At 38.0% G+C, this 15,999-nt stretch overlaps 1 protein-coding gene across 1 annotated transcript in view; it reads left to right on the forward strand.

Moving 5' to 3' along the window:
• The window catches only part of MYRFL (myelin regulatory factor like), a 36,351-nt gene extending 25,039 nt beyond the window's left edge, over positions 1 to 11,312 (forward strand). The window contains exons 19-24 of the mRNA XM_062613721.1: positions 4,210 to 4,284; positions 6,530 to 6,617; positions 6,835 to 6,909; positions 8,963 to 9,071; positions 10,891 to 10,965; positions 11,059 to 11,312. Of these exons, the coding sequence (XP_062469705.1) occupies positions 4,210 to 4,284; positions 6,530 to 6,617; positions 6,835 to 6,909; positions 8,963 to 9,071; positions 10,891 to 10,965; positions 11,059 to 11,145 (509 nt within the window). The 3' untranslated portion in view covers positions 11,146 to 11,312. The remainder of the gene's footprint in view (positions 1 to 4,209; positions 4,285 to 6,529; positions 6,618 to 6,834; positions 6,910 to 8,962; positions 9,072 to 10,890; positions 10,966 to 11,058) is intronic.
• The last annotated feature ends 4,687 nt before the right edge of the window (positions 11,313 to 15,999 follow it).

Below are 15,999 nucleotides of genomic sequence, written 5' to 3' on the forward strand. Positions count from 1 at the left end.
CTGCAGTTGGACAGGAGTTGATTGGAGGTGGTGGAGGGTAACAGATGAAAAAAAAAAAAACCCTAAAGACTTAATGGTATCACAGTGGGACAATAATACACCTTTTTTTTTTGTGGGCAGAAACAGAAATTCAACTGGCAGAAAACAGAAAGCTTAGAACTAAAACTCTGCTTATTCAGGCAGGATTTTTGAGTAGACAGAAGTTATTTGAAGGCAGAGCCCTATGAAATAAACTACTTTTACTGGAACTAATTCTCTTTCAGATACTGTTTGCCTGATGTTATGTGTGTAATAGATGAGTAAGTGTACTGTTTAGAACTTCTATAATATTTATAAGAAAGAGTTTATGCATAAAGGGATGTACAAGTTGTTGGAAGCTGTATTCCTCTTTCCCAGACCTTAACACTGTCAATGTCTGGAAGCAAGTGTTAATATTACTAAACCTAGCATTTATACTCTTCCTTTCTTGGCCTTGGGAACAATTCTTGCACCAACTACAGCTAACAAGTTGAGGTGAAACTGGGGACAGATGCAGTTCAGCCTCTGCAGTACAAACGTCTGCCAGGGCAGCCATTGCCAATTGCTGGACACTCTTAACCACATAAACTGTTTCAGTGGTATTCACCCACTGGCCATTCTTTATACTGCAAAGCGTTGTCTGCAGACAAGCTGCATGCAAATGTCCTTATGATTCTTAGTGCTGCAGTAAACCCTGTGGCAGATACAGCTCGGTACAGTGCTTTCAAGAGGTTATACCTAAGTGATTTGTATTGCTCTACAGTCTGAGTGTTGACTAATTAAAAAGATATTAATCTAATTTACAAATTAGAGAAATGTAGACAGATGAAAATGAAATTTGAAAGGTGCCTATCCCCAACTGGCTGCTTTTGATATTAGGTGGAAAGAGTAAACACAGAGCATTACCTTCTTAAGGTCATATGCTCCAAATAGCATTAAGCGTGGAGCCAAGAGTGAAAAATCAGCACAGTGCACAAGCTACAGAAAGATTTCAGATCTGTACAAGGTTAATGAAGCTGAATGCATCCCCAGATGGAAGGTAACAATGTCAATATGAAACCCAAACAGAAGGAAAACCAACAAGCTGCTTAATGTTGCTGTAGCCAAGATAAACGAAAAAGAAAATTTCTTCAGAATAAAAAGCTAAGAATGAAATATGGGCAATAATCAAGATAAACAGTGGATATTTTAGAATCAGCCAATTAGTCTGATTCGTGGAAATATGAAACTATTTGAAATTACAGTTGAATTAAATTCAACAGACATGTTCTGCTATGCGATACCTGAATTCAGTGGGTGTAGGCAATTGCTGAGTACATCCATGGTAGCTACTAAGCCCTTGCATCTCAGATTTGTTGAGTAGAAGGCTATTAGAAGTGTTCAAGTAGAAACAAAAGCATTCATACGCAAGACAGAATTTATTAACAAAAATTCAGCACATCTTTATGTAATCTAGCTTAATGTGGCCTTTCTCCCTCATACTTTATTTGTTATTAAGATCTGGTTTCTCAAAGGATTTAGACTTTCAAACTCTTATTGATTTCAGTGGAGATGAGCAGCGTGAATACCCTTCAGCATCTGGGCCTTTTCTGTACTCTGCTTCCATGCCATTAGTGCTTATTGCTTGCCCCTTCATGTTAAGTGTCTCTGGTAACCAGGGGCTGTCCTTACTTTCTTTCAGTGTTGTTTCTCCCTGGTGTCTCTCCCTTACAATAAAAGCTTGGTGAGGGCTCCTGCTGGGATTTGGTCAACTTCAAGCATTTGCATTTATTGCTTTTAGATGGCAGTTAATGGATTCATAGCAAGCTACAGCCACCACAAGAAATCACCAGCAGGTTTTTTTTCCATAATGCTTATAGCATATAACAACTCGTTTGAATTAAAACCAGAAAGTGCTTGAAGCAAAAAAAAATAAAAAATTGGATGAGTTTATCTGAATCTAATCTGAAGATAATGGTTTTCCTCATTACATTCTGGTCGTGGTAATACTTCAATATTTGTTATTGAATTGGATCTTCACACCCCACACGGGCCTTGAAAAAGCCCTCAGAGTTACTGTATGTGACAGAGTGGATGTTTACGATTTATTGAAGACTGCTAAAGTGTTTTTTGGTGGTTCCTGGTGTTCTCAATTGTTAACTTGAGCTCCAAATAAAAATAGCATGAGGGGCCAGGTTTCTACATTTCGTTTGGACTGCATCAGCTTAAAGGACAATGAAATGGTAATTTTATGATGAGTAAAAAAAAAAGTAAAAATAAATTTCTATGCTGGTTACTGACTTAATTTAAACAGTTGAGATCTTACGGAAGTAAATCTGTCTTCATCCTGGTTTTTATATAAAATTCTCATTTCTGCTTCATACTTACCTCCATCATCTGTGAAAGAATCACAGTGTTAAATGTTTAGTAATTCAGGATACTCAATAAATATTCCTGCCAGCACGTGCAGCTGAAGTATTTTTTATCTACAGGGAGAACATCTTTCTTTCAGTGAGCAATCTTTTACCTTTACCAGGGGACACAGGTTTTCCTGCGGAATAGTTCTCTGTTAATGAAAATGCAAAATGTCAGGGAACGTTAAATGCATTGCTAATGCACCTAGGCTATTAAGAGAAAACAGAGGAAAGTGATGGAAGGAAGATGTGACAACTAGTTTGTAAGTTAAAAGGAAGAGCGAACTGATTGGCTTTTCTTTTTGGTCTGTCTGAAGACCTACTGTACATGTATAACTGATTGCACATGTTCAGTAGCCTTTTGTCTAGGTGTGTGGAACAGCACAAAGAAACGGTACAGCAGATAATTACTAAATGCAAAAGTTACCACCTAAGTTGGCATAACTGGTAGAACTGTACAACAAGCAGGTAAATAGAAAATGAATTCAAGGAGTAATTAGCAGCAATATCACAAATTCATAACAAAGCACAAAAATTATAGCAATTCCAAAGATAATTTTGTGCTGCATTGTTTCTGGGCTCTCATATTCCAGTTGTTAATGTTGTTCTGTGCTCTCAGTCACCTAATAGCATGGAAATATCTGGATTTTCTTCTTTCCCAATGCTGAAATGAAAACCAAAATCTGGACTGAATAAGAAAACAGTAAGGTCAATCCAGCTATCTTGTTTCAGTGAAATAATTAATTTTGATTCTTCCTTTGTAAGATAATTTTTATATAATGAAACAGTGACTTCTGTTCTAAACAGCCATTTTGAAACCAGAAAGTTTCCCTTGGAAAATGTGGGAACTGAGCATTTTGATATTCTACAAATACATTATTCCTTCCTTCCCCACCCCCTGATGAAATGGTGTTTGATGAATCATGTTAGTTTAGGCAAGATCAACATTTCTTGATGCCAGTTTTTTGCTAATATGTCTCTGGACAGATTATTGGCTGTCAGTTAGTGTAAAAGCACAAGAATAGCTTCAAACCATTTCCCATGGGCTTGAAGGGCCGTTTGCCTTCCTCAGGTTGTACTATGTGATGATTATTCAAAAGAGCTTTTAAAGTTCACTTTTCTACAGAAGTGCTGAGAAAATTAATAGAATAATAACAATAAAAATCATGAGCTTTTGTTTCCCACTCTAGTTCAATATTCCAAATTACAGAGGTGACATCACTGAACATGGTGATCATGTTTGTTAGAGCTGTGTATTAGTTCCTTTAATTTGGTGATTCATCTTTCTGTTTCTGAAGTGCTGTGTCTCACTTGGGTCAGTATTGATGTCTTGCATCTTGCATGCAAAAAGCTAATTTATTCCCCTGGCCTATGTTTGCATTTCAGGTGCCTATTATTAATAATGATGTTTTCTTACTCTCACTAAGAAAGATGTGGCTTCATGATCAGATTTGTGCTGAAGTGCCTTACTGGATGTTGACTTTCACTTTGTCTCTGTGTTATAACAATTGGTGATATTCTGTGTGTGTGAGATGAAATTTATTCTATTAGACTATTTTTTTAAATGTTTTATATATCCTGTAGCATTTTAAAAACTTGTTTCTTGTTATCTACAAATTCTTTTGACTGTATGTATCTTCTTCTGAATATAGGTGCTTTTTATTTTAAAGGTTTCTCTTGTGGTTATGAATACCTTTAAGAGATAAGTAACAAAACATCTCCTGGTGTTGTATTTATATTTTGCTGTTACAACTGTGCAAGGCTAACTTGGCACGTTTCTACATACATCCTTTCACAGGAAACAGAAGTAATGTGTTGCCTGAGCAAAAGCCAGTCAAAAAATATAATGGAAAACCTGACCTTGGAAGTGACTGTAAGTCCCGTATTTTATAAAAAACCTGTTGAAATATATAATTGTATAACTCTGAAGAGCTACCTTTAGGGTTGGAATTCTGCTGCTGTAATTAGAGAAGTTTCATTTATAACTGAGCATTACAGAGAATTAGCACTTAGGAATCTATTGAAGACCTGTGATTCACTGTAATTATCTTGTCATTCCAATTTATTCTTACATCTTTATTAGATTTTTATAGACATTCTGGCTGCCCTCTCTAGAGACTCTTGACTTGTCTTCAGATGCAATAAAATGACAAGTGATATTTTGCTTGATAGGGACTGAAATCTTGTAAGGTGCTTAACACTGCTAACCCTTATACAGCAAAATGCTTAAGTATATAAGTGTAGTATTTGTGTGCAGGAAAAACATGATGGAATATAAACGCAGTGTTTGGGGTTTGTATCAGTTGGCCTAATGGATTAAAGCATCAGCTGCTTGAAAGGGGCCATCCTTACCTTAGGATCCTGACACTTCCTACCTCAGTGGAGCTGGTATGAAGTTTGTCGGCACAGGACTTCTGGCTTGATGTCAGGCTCCTGTTTTAGTGACTGTGCACTGCTGTCAGAGCCAGTCTGGGCTGAGAATATTGATTCATTTCCATGAAGATCAGTATCTGCTGATTACATATGTTAGAACAGCATGCTCTGGCATTTATTCAGTATAAGCAGGAGTATGCCTTGTCTTTTCTGTTTATGTGGATGCTCTGTTTTAAGGTTTGGGGTTTTGGAGTATTTGAATAATGATCAGGCAGTATTTGGATGGTAAAAGAGTCTATACATTGGTATGCACTAAAATCAGGTAATATGGGAAAAATAATTCCTCTTTTGATATTTTTACATGTCTACGTATCTCAGAAAAGGTCCTTTGTGGCTTTACTGTGATATGTGTTGTGATAAGATGCTGTGTCACGGGGAAATGTTCTCCTGTGCTAGTTCTTTGAGATTTATGTGCTCAATTGCTTTCTGTCAATTAAGCATACTTGTGGATATTTGCATGCTGAAAGTTAAGTATATACTATCACACAGATGTTTTATAATCAGAGCACAGGTCAACTTATAATCATCAAGTTTCTCTGCAAAGCAGGGAACTGTTGCTGTAGAACAGAGGAACGGAAACACAAAAGCAGTGTTCAAAGTGAGATGTGAAGAGCAGGCTTGGGCCTGCTGAACCAGGTCCTCTTTGTGCTTTCTGCACCAAACTGCAAGACTTAAAATATGTTTGATGCTGTAGTCAACGGCTGGAATCTGGCCCTCTGCTGATGCCCCATACACTCCCTCCACATCTGGGCCTTCCCCAGTGCCTTCCCCAAATCACTGGCAATATGGGCCTAGGTCCATGAAAGGGGATTAAACCTGTTCAACTCCATCCACTTGAGGGCTCTCCACAGTTCAGACTGAACTTGGCTGGTTTACGGGTATGAGATGCTGCAGGTCTTAACTATGGACCTGCACTGATCGAATGTTGTAGATGTATCCAGAAGGAATAAGCTTTTCAGGATGCAGTTCAGTGCAGTGATTCCTAGGCCAGCTGTGAAAGCAGAAGCTGTGCTGCTGTGTTAGCACACTGGTTCTTGCTGCTCAACTCTCCACAGGGCTAATCTGCCTCAGAGGAGAGCCACACCATCGTGACTATACCCTTCACTGCATATGTAGGATGCTGCAAAACTCTTTAAGTTCTTGAAAGTTCAAGGCAACATTTTATGGAGAAATTATAATATTCATAAAGAGTTAGGTAGCTCTCCTGCACATAGGACTAGGAACAACTTTTGTCGCGTTCCAAATTATTTCTCTGAGCAAAGGTAATGTTTTTCAAGTTAATGGTTACTTGCATGAGCATGGCTTCTAGTACATTAAAATGAACATTGTCACATTTGTATTCTACTTGGACTGACATCAAAATAGCCTTCAATGCCTGCCCAAAAGAAAATGTTACAATATTAGGTGCCCAGCATACCTGTCCTTGTAAACTGACCAAGGATCTTACCTTGAGGTAAGATCTCCTTCAAGATCTTACCTGAAGTAAGATGCCATCATTCCGATGGCAGAATGAAGGTAATCAACCAGAGGCGAGGCTTTTTACCAAGCTCTAATTTAGACCTGCAGCAACTCCTGTAGTGGCAAGCGAGAGTGTAGATGGCCCTGTATTGACTGCAGTTTTATTATATTCTTATCTAATATTTCTGAAATAATAAAAGATAAAATATTATTCTTAATATGTTTAGGGATTGATACAACAATCAGTTCCATACAGATTTTGGAAACTCAGCAAAGCATTGACAACAGCTATTGTAGTAAAAATCTACAGTGCAGGTAGGTAAATTATTTTGCTTTATTATGGTGAAATAAAATACCATTAACATGGCACGGTTGCTTGGTTGGCTCTTTCTCACAGTTGCTGGCTCCTTCTCACGGTTGTTTCCTCCAGCATACCTTTTCACATTTTTAACTCTTTAAGTTCAATTTCTACATTTTTGCAAAGATACTGTCTATCTCAAAAGCCTATGTGCATTAATGCTACCTTTTCCAGGTCTGGAAATTACAGTTATGTTATTCCTGTTAGCAAATACATGCCCATGGATGTAGAAATATCACTGGAAATAAAGTAAGTACAACTAAAGCTAATACCTCATAATAAGACAGTAATTAATATTTTGGATAGTAATTCTTATCTGACTTCTGTTGTGGCATGAATTTGCTCATATTAAGAGGAATAGGTCAAATCTATGCACAACAAAGTTCCTAATGTAGATTCTTTGCAGTAGCATAGGCCCAATACTGCTCTCAGCCCAATCACAATTTCCCCTATTCATGCAGATATTAAAATCCAGTAGTGTTAAGGTCTAATGATCGTTTGAGTGGACAGGTACACATACATTAGGAGGATTGTGGCCTTTGGCCTAAAGATTTGATTTATTTTGATTTTTTTTTTTCCTAGAGAAATATTACTAGGAACATTACAAACATATATAAACTCCAGAGAACACCTTTCTATTTCACTACTTGTTCCAAACCCTGTAAAGGGGACTTTTGAGCAGGAATCTCTGGTAAGGCATAAAATTGTGACTTACAGCAGGAATAAACAGCAGTATTATTCTTGTCAGCAGATATTTTCTTCTCAAATAACAGGCTAGCTCTCCTGTATTCTCCCAGAAGTAACAAGTCCTTTCTTTTGGGCTCTTCTTTGAGAAAGGCCATCGACAGCTATAACAGCTGCCAAACACTGCTTGATGACACTGCATGACTTCAGTGTCTCCAAAGAAAGGGCCCTGTGAAGTTATGGATTGTCTTTAGGTCAAGTCTTTTGATGTTATCTTTGTAAACATCTGCCTTTTCCAGATAAGAGGAAACATAAAAATACCCCATGAAGTGCCTGCTTGTTTTCTACAGCCGCTGAAAATTTGTCTTCGAAGTGTATGCCATTATAATCTAATAATACAGCCCTCCCATATAGGGATTAATATGTCATGCTTGGAGTTTACTGGAGCAGTTACTGAATTTATTTTGGATACTGGTTTGAGGTGTTTGGGGGAGAGGGATTTTCAGTATATACCTTTTCTATATGCTTTCACTAAACAAAGCCGCAAAATTTAAAAACCCAAAACACTTCACAAAGACCAAACTTATTTGTGTTACTGCCATGTCTAAATACTGCAAGATAAGTAAATAATTTAAAAATTTGAAAAACCTCTATGCCTGCTGAATAAAATTGAATGAAAACAATACACACAACTAACGAGCCCACTAGGACAGACAATCTGCCATACATGAATTATACGCTTTAAAATGGATGTTTCTTATAATACCTTGTTAATGTTGTGAAAACCCACTTAGTTGGGGAGTGATTCATTGTTGCCCAAAGTATAAACTGTAAATATTTGTGTCAACTTTTCCTCATCATTTGCTTTCATTTTTTCTGCTTGACATTGCCATATCCGAGTTCCTTTAGATCTCCAAGGCATTTTTATTTGTCTATACTCTTCTCAGGAAAGCCATCTGGTAACCTAGGAAGTGCTGGAAACTCCCCCTAGGGATAGCTTGGAGAAGATCTGACCATGAAGTCATTGCTTTTGAAGAATTCTGAATGAAATTCCATTTACCACTGCTTTGCCAGACAATGTCTAATATATATTTACTTCTTTTTAATGTCATATTTGCATGAGTACAGTGGCAAATAAGAGTTATTTATGTAGGTCCCTTATGGGTCTGTTGTCCATAAAATTGATGTTGTGTTTAGATACCCGGGTACCCTCTGGCACAGGTATGTTATGCCTGTGCATGATGTAAGCCATGTGACTCAAGCATGCCATGTCCATTTAGTAAAAAGTCATATACCATAACTTCTGGTATGGATATGCTTAAGGTTTGAGGAAGTTTAGTGTACATTTCTGGATTTGTCTTAACAACTGTGAAGATCACCCAGGTTTACAAATGCAAAACATCCTCCATTTGTGGGAGGGATTAGAACCAGATTAGAGGTTGGTGGCTTAGGTTTATCTCTTTCATATCAACTGGTGAAGTAAGCTCCTCTGCTTTATTCCTCTACAATTCAGTTCTTTGGATTTCTTCCCCTATATGTATATTGTATTTATATGTATGATTCTTCTAATTTGAGAACAATTATGGGAAGGATCATTATTTTTCTCTGTTTCTTGAAGCACCACAGAGCCATTAATTGTATTTCTCTGCGAAGTCACTATTGGAAATTATTGCTCCCATTATTCTTCAAGCAAAACCAGTAAGAAGAAGTTCCTAGAAACCACACAGGTAAGATTTTTGCAGCAATACTCTGCCTTGTGGGGATAATTTGTATAAAATGAATGGCTGCCAAATTCTGATCTTGATTAAGGTAGTAAAAATCCAAATGGTACTTTGAGTCTGCCAGTCATAGCTAGTTTTGACATGATCATAATGAGATGTAGCCTTTTTGTAGGAGTCAATATTCTCCTGTTTTTTTATAAAGATCTATCTAGTGACACTCTGCAAGGACAGTTTTGAATCTACTTCAGCCTAACTCACCACTATAACTCACTGTATCTGCAGGGATACTTAAGAAATGGGAGTACTTATCACCCAGGGCTCTAAACTCTCATCTACTCTACTCTACTGTTTCCATTATTGTTTTATGGCTAATGAATTCCAGTTTTTAAGTCTTGAATTCACTGGAAACAACGGTAGTGTTCCCCTTTATTTCTGTGTGAACAGGAGTTTACCAATAAGTGTCTCTAGGGAATATTCTTAATTGTAAAAACAGGAGGTTTTTCATGTCATTCTCTGGATTGCGTCAGGAATAAAAGCTTTTAAAACGTTAGCTTTTCCCAGTAAAAACACTACTTAGAGACCAGATCTTGCAAAACTTCTGAATATCTCCAATGACTAGATGAAGGCCTTAAGTTCCCTTCAAATTCTCTGGAAATGTAAGACTTTCAAGGCCTGGATATGTCCACGTTGCTTGGAAATGCTTATTCTGGCTATAGCTGTAGGAAGGGCAGAAGCAAGGATAGTAGCATTTCTGAACACATTGTAGGAGAAACTTCCCTGAAGTTGGAAATAATTTCACAGTCTTCTTTACATTTCTGGTCTATGGTACCACACCTTATATGTTCTTCATTGATTATAATTTTTTTTTTTTGGTACTTTGTCAAATTAGAGCAGTTGAGATACCCCCAGCCTTAAACTGACTTTCTGATCAACTTTTCAGATGTCTTTGTGAAGTTACAGGCTTCTCTGCAATTGCTGCAAAGCCTTCAAAACCAAAATTGTCCAAATTTTGACCTGTCTGCTGTATTTCCAACACAATTGAAATTAAGTTGGATCCAGACAGTTTCACAATGTAAAAGTATTCTTGAAGCTTACTGCCAAAACTGGTAAAAGAGATTTCCTGTATCAACCTGAAATCCACATCAAAAAACTATTGTATCATGTGAACATATCTCCAACAGAGAAAATATGTCAGGAAGTGAACAGAGGAGTGAAAGATGAAATAAAAGTTACCATGGATCATTAGGTTAAAAAGAGGTGAGGACTGAATTTTGTGCTATTCAATGTAGCATAAACATTTCAGATAGAGAATGTATTATTTTATTTGTACATGACTGTTAAAGCCAGCATGAAATCTTACCTTCATCTGTTTCTGAAATACTGAGTGAAGATGTTACCCATATCTTTAGAAAATATACAGGAACTTTCACTGCCTTCTGAGGACTACCAAATCAGCAGAATTGCCATTTGCTGCTATTACACCTTGAAGCTCTTGGGCCACCTGGCACATCAGGAACAATCCCTATTTGTTGTGGGATTAGCTTGGATAACTAGAGAGGGAGCTCAGTTATTCAGAGCCAGCTGCATGTCAGTAGGAGCCAGATGTCTGTCAGCTCCTGCACAGAGCTGATCAGAGCAAGCCCACATTTGCAGGGTTTTAAATCAGCACTTTCTGTCTTTAAATATTCTGACTATAGCTATCAAGTCGTGTTATCATAATTACTTTGCACTGCATTTGTCAATGGAATGTTTCCAGAGCCTATCCTTCTTTCCAGTTTAATGTGAAATAAGGTTATCTAATCTCTCTCTCTCATTTATCATCTAGGGACGTCAGCATATTTGGACTCTCCCTGTAGCTAAATTCTATGACAGCGCGTACTATTTCCGTGTAGCTGTACCGGTAAGCCTTTGCAAATGGCAACATAGCAAAAGACAAATAGCATTTGAACTGAGAGAAGATCCTATATGAATCCCCTTTATTTTTCTTCTGCAGGGTTTTGCAAGTTGCTTGACAGATCCTTATTTTGCTGGAATATTTTTTACTGATTACTACTTCTATTTTTATCGGCAGTGTAGCTAAAATGTTGTTGATCATTCTGTTCTTTGGGGAAAAGACAAGGAATGAGAAGACTTGTGAATGGACCTGCATATTTTTCTAAAACTTTTGCTGAGCTGTATGGCATTCTCTTGTTTGTTTCACTTTTAAAACAATAAAGGAGAAAAATAAAGTGTTTGACAACAACCATAGCTCTGCATTTCCGGGAACTGTTTCTAAAAGGATGTGAAGCAACGGAGTATCTGATGTGTGAATAAAATAATTCCATTAATCATAGTGAAGTTATATAATATTGTACTTACAGCAAACAAAAATAAATGGGTTTGAATTCTGCTGAGTTGGGATACACTCCAATCCTGAGAAAATGGTAAGATGATAAAATGATACTTGCAGTCAGGACATGCTTCTGTCCTACAAGCATATACCTTCTGTTAATATCTTCTGCCCTTTATTTACATATAAATCTATTTATTTTCTTTTATTACTTTTTTTTTTTTCTGCTAACAAACCCCAAACCAACCCAAACTTTGGGAGGGAAACATAGTACTGTGCAAATACCCTCTAAAGTAAGTGCTATAAGTTAGAGTACAACAGGGCAATTCCACAGTTTGTGTATATACATTTCAGAAGCTGTATCATCATTACAGTTACAGTTGTGTGATTTAAGGATGCTGCTGCTGTTTGCATGAGGTATCTTTCAGCTCTCTCTTTTGTTTTCGTAAACTCTGCAGCAAGAATGAACGATTTACTCCTAAATGCAGGTTATTTATTTTCTCTTGGAGTTTGTGATTTGTGCTGTGTGACAAAAGGATAGAAATGTTTAGGAAGAAGATTGTCTTGCCTGCACAGCTTTCTAAGAGCCATATGGATACACTCTTGCATGGGAGAAATCTTTCTGTTTACATTTAGGAAATGCTTTTTTAAGGTAAAGCTATTTGAATGGAAGTTCACATTATTTGCTCAGACAGAAGGAAAACAGATGTAATAACCAAACACAGTATAAATAGTGTTGTTGTATATGTTTGGAACAATCATTCATTTTCTGTAGAGAAAAGAAAGTTAATTTAATGAAGAGGCTGTAGGCTTTTAAAGATTTATAATGTAAAAGTTACATTTGAACAACCTTACTCTGAATGAAATTTTTTATTTAGCAATGAAAGAGAAACATTAGGAAGAAAAATTAATCTCTACAAAAGAGCTGACCAGGGTGTTTTTAAACACCAATGTGTCTTAATTCTATATTTATTGCCTGCTGATGCAATGGGAGAGTTTAATTTGTTTCTATGCCTTCATTTGGCATTTCTTTTGCTACTGTTTTGGGATTTCCTTTAAGGATTGACCTTCTCACTGGGTTTTTTTTTAGAAGTATGTGCTTCAGTTGGGATTAACTGCAATGTCTGTGGGTTTGGAGTTTTTTTTTGCCTTAAATGACTCACTACTTTGACCTTAAACATGTGTTTGTATTGTCCCTTTTTAATTTCTTTTGCCCCTTGGGAAATATTTATGGTGCAGACCACACGTTCTGTAATATGGCAGGGACTAAATGGACTTGGAACTCTGCATCCAAAAGCATCAGAAGTTTGTGCCTTTAGGTTTTTTAATGGTCTGTTCTTCAGGGTAATACCTAAAAAGTGTCACCTGGTCATGGGTAATAATGCACTTTTTAAACAAAAATTGCACCTTTCTAGATCCACCTGGTTTTCATCACACTGTTCTGGGTTGAAATACTCTTCCCAGTGGCACAGAGCACTGCAGTAGGAGAATATAAGCTCCCAGTGTCTCCGGTTATCAAAAAACTTTCTGTGATCCGAGTCTGCTGTAGACGCATGTGGGATGCACTATAGCCACTATTTTCTTTGTGAAAAAGCTTGTTGTGATTTTATGACACATTACTTTGCTTATTCAAGAATTTTCAGCTAGTTCTGTACTCATGTTATATTTTTCATTAAGGTACTCTTGAAGATTTTATTCAGATTTTTAAGATGCCAAGTTGCTGTACAAAAACTGTGTTCTAACATGTCCGAGGTGACAAAAATCAGCCTTGACAAAAGCTGGGAAGGAACCAGGAGAAATTAAATACTTGGCATTGAAAAGCTGTGATGAACAGTTTTCAGGCTCCTGAAATCTGTGAATGACAGTGAGCTGAAAGACTTTTTAAAATGGGATGACATATTAACAGTAGTGTTCTGACCATCTTCACTGGGGATCAGATGGATCATAGCTTGCTTTCTAGGATCAGAAAAATACTTGCATTAAGAATTGTTAGTGGGTTAAATTCTGCTCAGAGTGTGAGTAGTTGCTCACTCAGGAGTCACTGACTTCTTAAATCATGAGTCCATTGCATAGAACCTGAGTCAATCCAGCTGCAAAATGAAAACCTGATCTACATCAGTTTTACTCTTTCTGTTGATCTGAGTGCTATAGTATGTTTAAAATGCATCAGTAGGTAGAGAAACTAGTTTCAAGATACACAGAAAATTACTCATAATTTATAATCTAGTTGTAGTGCTTTAAGACTTTTGCATGATATGTTGCTTTCTATGAAGACATGGATTTTATATATGACATTATAGTACACTTAAAAACATTGAACACAACTGATGGAAACTCATTATAGGAGTCATTTAATGATCTTACTTCATCTTGGAATAATTCTCTTTAATGTCCCAGGTAAACTGTGCTACAGAGCAAAAATGTCCTGCAGATTTGTGTTGGGTATTGCTGGCAGTCTGTGACTGTGAAAATCCCAGCTGCTCTGCTGGCTTCCATGGATTGCTCTTCCACACAACATTTGCTTCCTCCCACATTCCCTACCTGCTGGATGAGGCAAGAGGCAGGACTGGCTCTGATTTGAGCTGAGGGAAAAGCTGGCTGCTCTGTCACATGAAGAATTCCTACCTGCCTTTGGAAATACTAAATTGTTCCTGTCTGTTTCTTTGTGTGGGCACCAGTTTGGGTCTTTTTCTCTTCTTGGCTTCATGTTTTCTTGAATCCTGTAGAAACAAGACATGGCCAAGCCTCTATCGAATTTGATTGTAATTGGTCAACACATTAAAGGTTATTACTAAGCAGAGCAGGGAGGTTGATTATATCAGCTTGGAAATCTGATGTTCTTTTTAAAGCCACCATTCGATTAATTCCAGACAAAATGATCCTCAGTGATGGTTCTCAGGTTTCTTAGGGAAGATGGTGCTTTTTGGGGAAGTTTCAGATTGTTGATCCAGAGCTTTGGATAACGTCTTTTGACACAAGGAGGTTGGGATTCAGTCTCATTCCTCTGTAGACCTGGGGCCACTATGAAGCCTTCGTGCCTTCATTGCTCACTAATAAAACTTTGCTTATAGTATTTTCCCTTCTTGAAGGGGAAGACTAACTGGAAGTAGGGCATTGTTGTAAGGCTAAATGTATTAATACATAGATTCTCGTGTCAGGATTATGTATGTTTGGGACTCATCAAACAGAACCTCTTTTAGTAAAACAGTGTGCTCAGCACTTTTGAAAAGTCAGGCCCAATGGGGAGCATATAGCTTTAACTTTAGCTTTTCAGTTTGAATGCTTTGATCTTGGCATGTTAACTCAAAGTTAGGTTATCGAAATATTTCTCCAGAAAAAGCAAGCACATTTTTTTTCTGGACAATTGGAAGAAACCGGTTTCACTGTCACATTTCCACACCTCTCCCTTGCTCTTAAGCATGCATAGTATTTGTTAATTTTTTCTAATATATGGATGCATTTGCTCACTGTGGAATGAGTAATTTTAATTAATGCCTGGAGTGGCGGCTGCTGTCTATGTCCTGTGCTCTCAGTATCATTTGGCTGAAAGAACAGTGCTTTCTAAGGAAAGGCCAAGGCATAAGCATGTTCCAGTCCTTGGTTCCATGTGTTTTGTCCCTTGACTTGCTTCCCCTCCTGTTAAGCTTTGGGGAGTGCTGAGTGATGGTCAGGACTGTGGGTGCTGCCTGGAGGGGATGGGCTCAGATACCTGCCTGGCCCTGTGTTATCCAGAGAGAGTCGGGATGTGGAGACTTACTGAACACAGCCAGAGCAGCAGCAAGGTTCAAGACATGTTAAAGCACTTTAGCCGGTCCTAGTGTGCCTTGCCCAGTTCCAGAGTAGGTTGGAAAAAGGAAAAAAATTCATGCATGTACAGCACTTTGGGCCCTGATATCCTCATAAATATAGCCTCCTCTCCTCCCTCCAGCTTCCCAAATAGCGTGCTTTCTGTCAAAATGGCACATGAATGAGCATTTTCAGGTTTCATGACCCAGTTTTAACCCTGGTTGCTATGGTGCTCTGCAGGCTGGGCGCTTGGCGAGGCAGGGCGATGTGGCCATGGCACACAAGCCTTTTGTTGCTCCTTGGCCTGGGTCCAGCCAGCTTGTTTCCCCCTTTCCTGCTCCACCCTGCAGCAGCCGGCAGCAGCCCGTATCTGCTGGCCAGGAACAGGAGCCAGGCTGCAGCCTCTGCTGCCTCTCTAGGCCAACCTCCTGGAGGAGCCACCTTCTGCCTGGCGCACAAAGCTATTCTCGTGCAGACCACAGTTCCCATCCTTTGACTGCATGCTCCTGTACTGGAAAAGCCTTCATCTTCCTGCTCCTGGGTTGGAGTAGGATCCCTCTCCTCTTCCCTCACTAGTTGTTTTCCAGCCGTCCTGTGTCCTGCTTTACTCCCTCCAAAAAAGGAACTCATTACAATACTTTTAAAGGGTGAGATTTAAAACAGGTCATCTTGGTTACACATAGAAAGAAAAGTGACATCTATGAACAGGATTTAAAACAAAACTCATTATTTTAAGGGCAGATGTTTTAATTTCTAGTTGATGTTAAATATATCACAATTGCCTACATGCAGTAGTATAAGCACAGGATTTGCAAATTC

This window comes from Pezoporus occidentalis, unplaced genomic scaffold (genome assembly GCF_034315485.1).
Source record: "Pezoporus occidentalis ecotype Australia unplaced genomic scaffold, CSIRO_AGI_Poc_V1 ctg17, whole genome shotgun sequence".
In the NCBI taxonomy this organism is placed as follows: domain Eukaryota; kingdom Metazoa; phylum Chordata; class Aves; order Psittaciformes; family Psittacidae; genus Pezoporus; species Pezoporus occidentalis.